Source organism: Epinephelus lanceolatus, chromosome 23 (assembly GCF_041903045.1).
Source record: "Epinephelus lanceolatus isolate andai-2023 chromosome 23, ASM4190304v1, whole genome shotgun sequence".
NCBI lineage: Eukaryota > Metazoa > Chordata > Actinopteri > Perciformes > Serranidae > Epinephelus > Epinephelus lanceolatus.
In genome coordinates, this window is record NC_135756.1 from 32,401,405 (window position 1) to 32,415,557 (window position 14,153).

A 14,153-nucleotide genomic window follows, 5' to 3' on the forward strand; every position below is an offset into this window, starting at 1 on the left:
AGATGTAACACACATGGCGGTGTGACCAACAGAACATATATTTTGTCTTTTCAAAAAGGAAGGAACTGTAGCAAATATGTTTTATGGCAGAAAGGGAGATAAGTGATTAAATCTGTAGATATATTTCTGTTCTTCAATACAAGGGACATGTTACAAAACATTGATAAATAACATTTCTGAGAAAAAAAAAAGTTTCCTACAATTACTAATATATGAAAAATAAAAATCAAAGTAAAATGAAATAAAACAAAAATCTAAATATCCATTTTTTTTTCCCCTCTGGGTCTCAGGAGCATAGACACAGCACACTCACCTCACTAATCCAGTTGTCATTTCAGTTTCAGTGTGACAATGGCGCCCCGTAGTGGACAGTACCCGCCGCTGGGTGATCGTTAGTCTCCGACTTGAACCGTATTTATACGAAAGAGGCCGAGTTGAAGCGGACCTGTCCGGAACATCCGGCTCTAGCGTCTCAACATAAACAGCAATGGCGGAGGCAGCAGCAGCGTCTACGGCGGCTTCACCAGTAACAGGAGGTTGGACCAAACACGTAACCTGCAGGTAAGACAAGACACAGGACTATTGAAATATCGAAGATGGTAATATCGCCTATCGTTTGACGCTAAAATAGCGGTGATACGCTGGCTGACGACCGACTGACAACAGCGTCTTCCGAGGGTCGGCTCAGCTGATGGCTTGCTAACGTTAGCTGTTACTAGCTAGACTCCTGTGTTGTTATGTTGACTGTGTTATGGTCATATCAAACTGGTGTGGTAGGCTGGCGGCTAGCTTGCTAGCTACATTGTCAACGAGTAACTCGGCTTGCACTAATGCCACACTATAATGTCGGACTACGATGAACAACTGTCATAGAAGAGAGTGATAAATGCCTTCACTAGCTGTAACGTTACACTTCGACTCTAGCCAATGTTAAAACCAAAGAGTTGGTTGATGAGTTTAAATTAACTATAGACACCAACAGCAGTCAGAGAACCTGCTAGGAGCTACAGCCGGACTACATTAGCTAACGTTAGAAGTATAATTGTTGTTGTGGCCGTGTTAAGATTAGCTTGATGCGTTATTATTATGAAAGTGAAAGAGGACCATCACACACAGTTGTCTTATTTGGATGTAGCTTTTCAAACAGACATGCGGATTTGAAAGTGAACACATGTTTTCCGTTAAAACTCTAGTATGTCAGGAAATTATCCATTAACCAGACAACTCTGTTTCTGTTTTGTGTTTTCAGATATTTCCTGCACGGTCTTTGCAAAGAAGGAGACAACTGTCGGTACTCCCATGATTTAACCAACAGCAAACCTGCAGCTATGATTTGCAAGTTCTTTCAGAAAGGAAACTGTGTGTTTGGGGACCGTTGCAGGTAAAGACACAACTGAAATTTGGGTTATTATATATTCAAATGCTAGAAAATAAGTCAAATGTGGATGTAGCTGAAAAGGCTTGGATGTTTGTTCTCAGCTTGCGTGTTCAAAGTCAGCTGCCCCAGCCTAATAAAGCGCTCCCAGTTGTCTGGTCATTATAACTTCCTTTCTAAAACTGGCCTTGCTCTCGGCCAGATGACAGCACAGCAACTTTGCTGGCAGGGCTTCTCAGAAGTGTTGCAGCCTGCTCCTCAAGTGGATCTGACACCCGAGACTGCTGCTTCCTAATGTCAACATGTTGTTGGTCTGTGTTTGTGGCAACTCCAAGGAACTAGAATCACTCATCTGAGGCGTTTCGGTATTGCTCTGCCAGATGAAATTGTGTATGAAGGAATATGCATTTGAATTTTTGTCTTGAGTGTTTGTGGAGCTAATATCTGCCAGTGTAAGCTTCACTCTGGCTGTCTCATCATAGGTCTTTTCTTTAATGCAAGGGATCCTGGCTGATTTTATCTGAACATTGAAATATCCATTTAGTATTTTAAAAGATGTAGATAAGACTGGTATGCATCTGAATGTGATTAATGGAAGTGTTTTTTTGTTGTAAAGGACCACATCACTGGGTTGCAACCAAGGGGCAGAAAAATAAAGCCAACACTGAGGTGCCATAAACGGCAGTTCTTTGAATGGCCACTTGAGGCTGACTCCAGAATCCAGCCAATCCCAGTATAACCTTGTGTTAAAATGCCCAACTTTACAGCAGAAATAAACATGTTTACAGCCTGGTACAAAAAACTGTTAGGGCCTTTTTATAGCTTATTTCAACATTTGTGACTACTGTACAGGGAGTGAAGCTTTATATAACTCCATTCACATTTTTCAAAGCTTAAAATTATTATAAGGGTGGGAAAGCTCGATCCTTCACAGCTCCAACCTCTTGGCTAAACATGGTCACTTCTGCCTACATGACGACGGCTGAAATGCCACAAACCACTGAGTAACATCCCAGTAGCTACGTCGATTATTTTTAAGTCTATGGCTGCAGCTAACAATTATTGTCATTATTAATTCATCTGCAAATGTTGTCATCAGTAATTTGTTTTTAAAATGTCTAAAAATAGTAAGTAATGCATCACAATTTTCAAGATACCAAGTTCAAATATATTGATGTACAAATAAACCCAAAGAACTTAAGTTAACTATCAGAGGAGGGTATGAAAACCAGCAAATATTCACATTTGAGAGGTTGGAACCAGTGAACTTTTGGTCCTTTTGCTTAAAAATTTGACCTATCGATGTAATCAGTCATCAAAATGAGTGCCTAATAATTATGCGTTGAATGGCTAATCAATACTTGACCAATCCTTTCAGCTCTACATTTTCAAGGCATGTTGTAGCCTATTTTATGAAAATGAAATTGCAGAAACCTGAAACTTAACTATCCATTTAGTATATCCACAGGATATCCCGTTAAAATAAATGTTAAACATGACGTTGTCATACACTTCATCTTCTATATGCTGTGTGTATTTGGGTGCACATTATTAAAATTCAGTTTGGAGCTTAGCCATGTGATTTCCCATAATCACATCAGTTATGCATTTAAAAAAAATATAAATCCATCATAATGTTGCCTCAGGTTGTCAGAGTGTTTGATTTTATCAACTAGGTCTGGCCAGTATATCGATATTTAATAGATATGGTGATATAACACTAGGTATCGTTGTTTATTTTGGATATTGTAATATGTTTATGTATTACCAGACTGTTCCAGCTGCTCTATTATTTGCCTTTACCATAATATAGTCACAAAATCAATATTGAGGTATTTAGTCAAAAATATTGTGATATTTCTCAGCCTATCAATAGTTAAAAATGGTTAAGGAGACATTTTGTTTCTAAACACATCTTAGCTCTCTCATGGATGCATGCTGATTTTCACACTGGATGGCGCTTTGAAGATGGCGAGCAGGATTTATTTGTCGTAAATGTGCTCACACATGCAGTGGTATGGTCCTTTGAGGAGCGGATTAAGCTCCCAGTCTGTTGCCAGGCATGAATGTACCCAGACAGCAGCAGCCAGCTTGTATAGACAGTGTCTGCTCCATGTCTGGCTTCAGGAGCATCCCCATAGTTACCGAGGCACTAGGAAGACCAGCCCAGCAGCAGCAGGGGCACATCAGTTGCTCACATGCTTGATAATTATTCTTCAACAGTCTGCTTATGCTTATTGCCTGTAGGAAGCCTTTGGTTGGGCGTGTATGGCTCTGAGCTGCCGTTGTTGATGTTTTGTTGTGTTGATAAGTCACATTCCTCCATCCTTGTGATGGAGCTGCAGTGAGGAGGGTGTCCTCATTATTTCTGTGATCCCGTGGGGCCGTGCACCCTGTATTAAGAGTCCGGAGAAAGGCTCTCACTGTGGGGGTTTATTATGGTTGAATTCCCTGGGCTCTGTCTATTGTGATGGGCTCTGTCTCGCTCTCTCACTCTGCCTCTGTGTCTCTCTCCCCCTCTCTCTCTCCCCTGCAACCCCCAGGGCCAGACAGAGTGCATTGCAGCCTGCATGGCAATTGCATAACGCTCTCTGTTTCCCTCCTGCTCTCTTTCCCTGAGCTGCCCCCCCTCCTCCTGTGCTGTTGCTGGGTTCCCCAGGTTCATTCTGCTGCAGCACCCTCCTCTCTCATTTATTTATGCATAGCTGTAGCAGCTCTCCTCCCCCTCCCCTCCCCTCCCCGCTCATCCAGCGCTCCAGTAGCTCTTTGGGAACAGACTGGTTAACAGTGTGTACTGATGGAGCTCACTATCATAGAGGAGGCTGGAGGAGAGATAGGTCAGGTGTTCCTTTTTATATGGCTGTGTGCACGGGCTGTCATGGCCTGTTAGTTGTGCTGTATTGTAGCTGTGGAGTTGACTTGTTTGCTATGAGGCCACTCTGACAGACAGTTTATGTACACAGCTGAGGGTCTATCATTGGGCTGCACCACATCATACTGTAATTGTGATGTAGATTCATACCTCTATGCCATCACATTCCTGCATGACAATGGTTCTGCTGTTTTGATATTAGCAGGAGATGAGTTGCATTTAAGTACTTGTTAGTTCTCCTCTGCTGGATATACAAGTGGTATAAGTCTGTGACAAACACCACATGACAAACTGTAATCAAAGAGGTCAAAAAAAACAAATCTCCCTTGTGTGATGGAAATGAAAGACTACCATAAAGTCACAAACAGTATCCAGAGCTTTTCGTCAACAGCAGACATAATTTTGCCTTTTTCCTGATTAATGCAAACTCAAAACTTCCTCCATGTTTGCTAGATATTTATCCAATGCTTGTTGATGACTGTCAGGAGCACACACTTTTATTTTTGCCGAGATTACAGAGGTAGTATTTTAGAATGACAGATGAACTGCTTTTAGTCAGAGCATCAGATGGAGAAAGCCTCTGTGCAATAGAGATCTTGCTCCATCCAGAACCCTACTGGACCCCTAATCCTTCCCATCCCCCACCCTCAACCTGCTGCTAATGCTGGCACTATACTCCAAATAGAATCACATTTGCTGTCCTCCTAACATGCAACATGGCAGGCTTCAGACCAAAATGCAGCTTGACATTTTATGCGATTGCTGCAGTATGTATAAGTCATAGCTTGTCACCAAAGCTTGTTAGTTCCCACACTTGTTCACTGACCCCAGTGCAAGTGGTCAACTACTACTTCAAGTTCTGCATTGCCATATTTTGCACAGTTAAAGAGATACTGTAGTTGGAAATTAAGATCTTGGATTGCAAATTCATTCAACAGTGCTCAGTGAAATTGTATTAGTGTTGCACAGTATACCGGTACTAAAATAGTACCGCGGTACTAGAGTATTCCAAACGGTACTATACTGCATTTGGAAAATACCGGTACTTTGAAATTGATTCAGTTCATTAATTTAGTTAATTTATTTTACTCAATTATGCACACAAACGCCTTTCTTGTTCCTAATGGAGCGCAGATTGCAAAAGTGGTGTGTATGACAACACCTGTATCAACATCCGCAGCTGGCGCACGTGAAAAAAGACAAGAGAAAGTCTGAATCGCAAAGGGAGACAACACGAGACAACACCAACTTATGAAACATTTGAGCAACCAAACTGTGACATCCGTACTGAGGTACTTACCGAACCATGATTTTTTTGTACCATTACACCCCTACTATTTATTGTTCTAAAGGTTTGTATCCAAAAGGACTTTTCCTTAGGAAAAAGTACCGAAAAGTATGGAAATTCATATTGGTATCAGTACCGAAACAAAGATTTTGGTATCGTGACAACACTAAATTGTATAAAGAGAATTAAAAACAATGCACATAGCCTAAATGTTGCCTGTCTGTATTTTTGTTGATATTGCCATTTATTCATAGGGCACATACAAATTAAAGTGGAGGGGCAGAAAAGACAGCCCCCTCTTGCCCCCTCATGATGCTGGGTCTGTGTTAATATGCAATTAAGTTTTGGCTCAGACTACAGTGGTGCTGCTTGTTCCACTGAAGAAAGACTCACTTTCATCTATTTCTACACAGTGTTTGACAGAAAGCCTTGTCAGTTGTGTGCGTGTGCGTGTGTGTGTGTGTTTAACCAACGTTAAACTATGATGAGGCAAATTAAATGTAATATTAATCTAATAAAACTAATTCATCATCCTTAGATCAACATCTACTGGCACAACCCTACAGGTTACTCACAGCGTTAACTTAATTGATAATGTAACCAGTACTGCCTTGGCTTATAAGGAAAGGAGAGATGTAAAGTGGGACTTTTACTTCTGCGTCAAATCAACACCGTACCTATGGCGTAAGCTCTGCGTTGACACAGATAAGAGCCGTTAAATTGTGAAGATATTAAAGCCCCCACAAAATACCATTTTAAGTTTTGAGTGTGATTTATCCTGGCTTCATATGATTAAAGGAAATTTTCGCTAGTCACTAGGCTAATTTATACAATGTAAAATGTCATAGGCTTGTGCTAAAAACATTTGTATGTTGTATTTGCGGAGAAAACGTGTTTTGTATAAGACAGTTATTTTGTCGGTGAACCTTGTGAGTTGTAATGGAGCTGAATTTTGTACTTGTGTTTGAAATTGTCTCTATCAAGCCATGTTTAATGTGTGTTTTGAATCAACTTTAAAACACTTCATAGAAATCCCACCGCTGTCTCATGTTTTGGAGGTGTAACTGCAGATCGACACAGACACACCACCACACAAGTATGAATGCTCACAACGGCGTAGGCCGCGTGTGTAAGCTACAGTTTAGGCTCTACATAGAGCTGATGCACAAGCCTTAAGGGGCCGTGCAAATGCTGCGTTTTTTGCGGCCTCCAATTCTTTGTTTTCAATCTAGACGCACAGGAGGTGCACTCAGATGCCAGAGCAATGCCGTTGCGGCACACTTTAGTGCAGAGCTGCCAGAGCTTTACATCTGTCCCACAGACGATATGCCCTCACACTTATAAACAGCACCTGGTAGAAGATCAGTTCTGCACTCAGAATTTCAGGTCAACAGGCTATGGTACTGTGCTTGCTGAGGTTGCTTAGCAACCTTAGACGCAACCTGCTGCCGTGCTCTTGAAAGCTGGCACAAAAGGCACAAAAGTAGTACCCAGCGCCCAACCTCGCGCTTTCCAGCCGGTTAAAGACACGGCATGTGTATGGCCCCTATGACTTGACAATAGATTTGTTAGTGCATGTGCTGAGCAAATCCATGTATTTTGCTAATTTGTGTGTCCAGGGTGTTCGCTCAGCCAAATATTAATATTAATAATTTTTGACAGGTGCACACTCTAGTTTTCACTCTCATATGTGGGCAAAATACAAACACTGTAAAGCCCAGCAGATAATGTGTGTAGTGTGGCACTTAAATAACATGATAACTTAAGGGGTTTTGTAGCAAAAGCATGACTACATCTGAAAGTTAAGTATAGAAGTTAGGGTTGACTTAGAATAATCAAATACTTGGCAATTTGCTATGAGGAGCTTTATTCGATGGACAGGTTCACAGTGGAATCATTGCAGTTTCGGGACAATGTGTTTATGAATCAAAGGATTTTTTAATTCGGGCTGTAAGAGGGTGCTGAATGTCAGATTTTATAAGCTATTTTGGTATAAATGTATTAATTATTTAATAAGGCACTTGCATAAGAATGTGGCACTATTTTTTTCAAGTTATGAAGGGTTCTCTGTCAAAATTGGGAGGAGGAAACACTGTGGGGGGTTTATTACAGAAGCTACAGATTATATTCAGCTACAAAATAAGCCTGAAAAGCTGAAAATCATTACAGAAGTACAGAGAGTTGTTGCATAGTGATGATGCATCGTCCCCTCTAGTTGCATTGGTGTGAACCAGCAGGTTTTTAGAATGTTGCAGAATGGCACATTGCAAATAGTTGCCTGTTTCAACTCGTCTCATTGTGAATCGTTGGTCTGAACTTGGTTTAAAATCTCATACCGGAGTGGCATGATGCCCTTGTTGTTTGGTTATGTGTAAATATCCAAAGGAGGCATAAAAAAGGGACTTTGCAGCAGCTCTACAGGGTATATCTCTCTCCCTCACTATGTGTCATGTTCTGTTTGTCGATCTCTTCCGCCCCCCTTTAGTACTGTGGGTGGCGTTGCTGCCACACCTACATAATCACCTACACACACACCCAACACACAACAAACAGTGGTGGATGGAATATGTTCTATTATAAAATATGTTCTTACAAGACAAATTTCTTAATTGGTAGTTTCAGCTCTTTTGTCTGGTGGAAAAAAAAATATCTAAATTAATGTGAGAATATGGATCAATGAGGGCAAAAAACATGATATGACTGTCATTCAATGGAAGGCAATACTTGAAGGATCAGATTTGACTATGTAAATTCTTGGGGATGATGTACATACTGAAACTCTGGTAACTCCGGTATTGTCAAACCATAAATCCCGTGGTAGCTTTCCTGTATTGTAATATCTCTGTGTGTATCAGACCATCGCGGGCAATGTTGCAAATCAATGAGTGGGACTGTTGTCACTATATGTAACTATTGGATTTTAATCTGATATTTGCATTTCATCCCTTTGGTTAATTTGCCATACGACACTTACTGATTGAGTCTAGAAAACCTGCTATACCATGATGTATATTTAGATATATTGTAAAATACATACACCCTGATAGAGGATTTCATCAGTGTCATCCATCGGTAACACGAGTGTTACTATGGCATTTTATCCTCAACATGGAACATGTAATAGCCCATATCCTGTTTTTATCCCATCTATGTGTGAGGGTCTCAGTAAACAACCTTATCATAAGCGGGGAAAAACAAGAGACGTTAATCCTAACTAAATATAGCCTTTAGACAAGCTCTGCTCTGTGATTTACACATTAAAATATTCAGACTCTCCCCCCACAAAGCCTCCATCTTTCTTCTTTCATCTTTCTCCATTGTTTCAAGGTTATTACAATGACGCATGTGATCACAACAATTTTCAGTCATTTTTTCCGTAGTTCTTTAAATCACAGAAGTTGCTGGTGACAAAGCACATTATGACAGAAGCCCCTGGCTAATCTGTACACATGTGGATAAGCATTCTGTATTTGTATTATTGAAGTGCGGTATATGCCAATTTAACATCCTCTGTTGTGTTTTTGTCTCTACAACATGATGAAACATCACACTCTGTATCCCTAATATTTTGACCATGACCACTGAAGGACACTTTTTGTGCGCTCAAGTTGTCTGTCACGTTGTGAAACTGAAACTGTCATCTGTAATCCCCTATGCAGCCCAATACTATGGAGGGTAACTACAACTAAAAACAGCCCAGCAGGGGACATGTCAGCATGTTTACATGCTTATTATTGACAGGGGAAGAAGGACAACCAAAATCTTATTTTCAGATAGAAGCACTAGAGTTGAACAGTTGGGGACATGGTGTCCTTTCTTCAAAGGAGTGTGCCAGTTTGTAAAAAGTGAACATACTGAAGACAAAGCTCATTATCTTGGAATTGTCTTTGTCTTCTGTCTCTGTAAACTTTTGTCTCACTGCACAAACATTATACCGTGGCGTGCAGTGGCTGATCCATGGCGTTTGCCTGAGTGTTTTTAATTTTACACTGAGGACTGAAAATTAGAATACATTTTTACTCAAACAGAACAGAACAGTTCAGAGAGGCTGAACATTTTGGAACAGATAGGTTTGACTTTTAGTCGTCATTCAGCCATTAGCCTACTTTCAAGAACCTGTGTTTGTCCCCATTCATATTGCTGCAGTGTTAATAGGTTATGCATCAATTATGTCAAAGGAATTTGTAAACAAAACTGACGTTACATTTTAGATGCAGAGGTCAGTCAGCAGTGATAAATCAGGTGCAGTGACTCTTTTTAGTGCCTTAAGGCTATAAAGACCTAACTGAATAAAACTCACTCCACAGGTCCAGTAAGCTGAAAATTCACTTCTCATTCAGTATGTTTACATGCACAGCTTAATCGAGCTATACTCAAAATTCGATTTTGGTGTCTAATCGGACTTCTGTCCTTGTCCCAGTTTACATGCAACTGAGAAAATCGAATTACTGACGGGAATGTGTCCTCCTCCTCAACACTAGGTGGCGATATGCGTCATTTCAGCGGGTTAATACGGCCTTTCCGGTTGACCTATTACATCACTTAATAATAAACAGCTGGAGTCAGGCGGCAGAATGTTATTTTCGAACAACAGCAAGATGGATAATCGTACAGCTTTGTTCATCTTGTACGTAATGTATGCGTTACTGATTGTGCAGATAAGGTGCACGCTATCCCTCATGGTCATGGTGATTTCGAGAGGCAGACAAGAACACCGTATACTGTTGGAGGGCTACAACAATAGCATGTCTTGTCTGTTCCGGGGTCATACGCCAGTGCAGGTGTGGATCATACGCACATGCATTGTCTAGTTTAACTCTGATTAAGGCGTATACATGCCGGAGAAAATCGAATTCCAATCGCATTATCTGAGTGTCTTAATCGGAGTTGGAGAACTCCGATATTAGTCAGAGTAACGCGTTTACATGCACATGTACTTGTCCAGTTATAGTCGGATTAAGGCAATAATTCGGTTTTTTCAAGTGTCATGTAAACGTACTGATTGTATCAGACCATAGTATTGTATTGGAGCACTAGCCGTTGAGTTGGCATGGGCGATAGATCAAATATGATCGATGTATCGCGACTTGTTCCTCGTGGGATGTATAAAATGACTGTGTCGGGAACAGAAAGTATAAATGGTCACATGATTTTTTAAGCAACCAGCAAGAGACTTCAGCATTTTGGCTCTCTTGCTCTCTTCTGTAGCTCTCTCCGATTCACAGATACACATGAAAAGACTCACAGACATGATTCGTAACACACACTCCTCCGCCCATCCAGACCACTGTCTCCTGAGTGACTGTGAGCAGGCGAGGTGTGTTTGTCATCTGCAGGGCTCCAGACCACAATTACGTAGTTGCATTTTGCAACCATGGAGCACCACTGCAACTTGCAAGTATTATTAATAAATTGACTGGAGAGCTGTTAGTTTGTTTCCAGCTTACAGTGAATAAATCTTAATGTTTAACGGTGCCGCAGCATCAGTTTAACTCCTCAGGATTTACGATGGCGTGAGCAGAGGAAGCGTGAATCTGTATACCTGCTGGGCTCCAGACCACTACTATTTAGTCACATTTTGCAATGAGGTACCTTGAAGTACAAGGTACCTCATTGCAAGATACTATGAATGTATGAAGTGGAGAACTATTGGTTTGTTTTCAGCTCACAGTAAAAACATCGTCATGTTTAAAGGTGCAGCTGCAACAGTTTAACTTTGTGCTAACTACTAACAATAGCTGTTGACCAGAAGCTTCAAAGGATGCTTCAAAATAAAAGCACCAGTGGTTTCACTTTGATCTATTTTATTATAACAATATCGAACAGTCGATGTGTTTTCACCATTAAATCAGACCAAATATGCCAGGTTGAAAAGGTGTGTTTTCAGACAGGATTTGAAAGAGGAAAGGGAGTCAATATTGCAACTGTCATGGGGGAAGAGAGTTCCTGAGGAAGGGGGCAGAGCAGCTGAAGGCTCTAGAACCCATGGTAGTCAAGCAGGCAGATGGTGATGTGAGCTGGATGGCAGAGTTTTGCTGGCTCTCAGGCTGTTGCTTGAACCACCGGCTGTACTTGTGCATTTTCATATTGCCTGCCACCCATGCTGCCACCACAAAGAGAATAGAAGTGGATGAACAGACAGAAACGCTCCTCGATCTCCTTCTTAGACCAAACTCTGATCAAACTGTGAAACTAGTTTCTGTTACTGTTGTTAGAAACATATTTTAGCTTACTGTTTAACTGTAAAATGAGATTATTTGTTACCAGCTGGCCGCCATTGTGTCAAATGGATGAGTTTGCATTACATAACTCACCAGCAGCTTTACAGCACTGTTGTCATCTTTTTTTCTGAAATGAAACCATTCTTCTGACTGTTTTTTTTTCCTGCTCTACCACGACTCCTTCTTGTTGCTGTTTCCAGGATAGACATATGAGTTTGACGTCATTGTTTTGCAATGCACAACTGCTCTGAGGCATACAGTTCCAGTGGATCAGACAATTTGGAACTGGTTCTCGATGTCCATCCCTTTTGTTGATGGTAGAAGTTTGTTTCATACACTCTTGTAAGTAGATGTTAAATAGGGTGAGCAATCTTAAAATCCCCGGTTGCATATATTTAGTGACTATATGTTGTAATTTATGATTGTTAATTATCAGCTTTGTTTTGGCTGTCTGTATTTCACCTTTTCAGCTGCATGTTTTCCCAGTCATTTCTCCGGTTCTAACTTTCCTGCATGAGTGCTGTGGGGTAGTAGATTATTAGTACTGTAACAGTCCTGGTCCTGTGTGCTTCCTCAGGTATGAACACTGTAAACCAGCAAAGAATGAGGAGTTGCCAACACCTCAGACGCTGCCGCTGCCCTCTGCCTCGCTGGCCGGCTTGTCAGACCCAGAACCCAGTGGGCCGACACCTGGTTCAGGGGCACAAGATTGGGTCAACGCTGCCGAGTTTGTTCCAGGACAGCCATACTGTGGACGGGGTGAGTGACCAGACCTGATTACATCAAGTTTGATATTGATACTTAACACTTGTGTAAAAACACAGCAAGCCTCAACAAGCCACACATTGCTTCTGGTACAATGATGAATTTATCTTACTATAAAGCAAGGAATCTCTGTCTGTATGTGCTGTAATATGCATGTGAGAGTGTCTTTTACATATCTTGGGAACTGTTCATCCAACCTATTTTGTACTTGGTATGTGTATTGCTGGGGACCCAAGGACTTGCAGTGGTGCGATTTGGACATGTGACATCAACAAAACAGTGCTTTGTGGGTCTGTGCGGAGGCGGGGCTTTAGGGCTCTGCAGAGTCAAGCATGTTTTCATCTTTGTAAACAAGGACTCTCTATCGTTCTCTACTATACATTCACACACCAGATAAAGAAAGAGACCAGAGATTTTACATGTGGCAACGTTGAACAATTCAAGCATTAGCGAGGTCACTTTCAGGATGTACACTTTTGTTCCTGGACCCAAGGAAGCACAGCGCTCTGCACAGATGAGAAGCAGTGTGCTGGCCGCCGCTTATTGACTGCAGCTTAGATGCTGGCTGTACTAAGGCTGGGCTGTATGGACAAAAATTCATATCACTGTGTTTTTAGGCCAGTGATACACGATATACAGTATGTAGCTCGGTAATTTCTATGAAATGGGCGAAGCCGAAGAAAATTGAATTCCAATCACATTATCTGGGCGAAATGGGCTAAGCCGAAAACAGCCCTTGACGGCGTTCTTCCAATAGATCCATTCCAGCACATAGCTGATTCAGCCGCCACCATGGATGTCCTATCTATTGTTCTTGGAATTTCCACAGCAGTCACAGACATTAAGTAATCTCTTGAAAATATCCGTAAGGAGGTCAGTAACAAGATTGAAACGGAGCTTACTACTCTTAACAAGTCTTTCACAACTTTATCAAGCTGCACTGATTTAATCCAGGCTGAGGTGCGCAAACAAAGGGATACCATCGGCTTCTTACCTGAGGGAGCGGAGGGGGGTGACGCCATCGCTTTTCTCCAGCGTCATCTATCAGCTTGGCTGCCCAGTCTCTCATCCCGTGGGATTATTGAGATTGAAAGAGCACGTCGGATTTATGGTGTTGCAAAATCGGATGGCAAGAACTTCAACAGAACACTGATCTCCAAACTTCTCCGCTACTCTGACAGGAAAGCTATCATGGATGCCTACAGAGCTGCTGGATCTTCTCTAACATATGAGGGCCATAAACTACTCTTATTGCTGACTACTCTCCATCCACCTCCAGGCTAAGGAAAGCTTTCGCCCAAGTGATGTCCGATCTACGTAAGAAGGGCATCCAACACTTCCTCATCTATCCAGCGAAGCTGAAGGTTTCCCATAACAGCAAGCAGTTCTTGTTTGAAACTCCGGATGATGCTGAGAAATTCTTGGCTGAGCTGCAATGAGTTGAACTACAGTCTGAATCCTCCCTACGTCAGGTGAACTTTTTTTTTTTTTTTTTCCTTACACTTACAGACATTCACAGACGCTCACATAGACAGACGCTAACATCATACGGTTATGGACATGCGTGTATACGTGCGTGCACTTCCAGTGGGACCAATGCATACACACAAGCTTACATTCCCTCACCTTTTC

The 14,153-nt window shown here is 41.5% G+C and overlaps 1 protein-coding gene across 1 annotated transcript in view; it reads left to right on the forward strand.

The window, feature by feature from the left end:
* The first annotated feature begins 430 nt into the window (after positions 1-430).
* mkrn1 (makorin, ring finger protein, 1) overlaps positions 431-14,153 on the forward strand; it is a 29,598-nt gene continuing 15,875 nt past the window's right edge. The window contains exons 1-3 of the mRNA XM_033614780.2: positions 431-561; positions 1,250-1,381; positions 12,334-12,515. Of these exons, the coding sequence (XP_033470671.1) occupies positions 488-561; positions 1,250-1,381; positions 12,334-12,515 (388 nt within the window). The 5' untranslated portion in view covers positions 431-487. The remainder of the gene's footprint in view (positions 562-1,249; positions 1,382-12,333; positions 12,516-14,153) is intronic.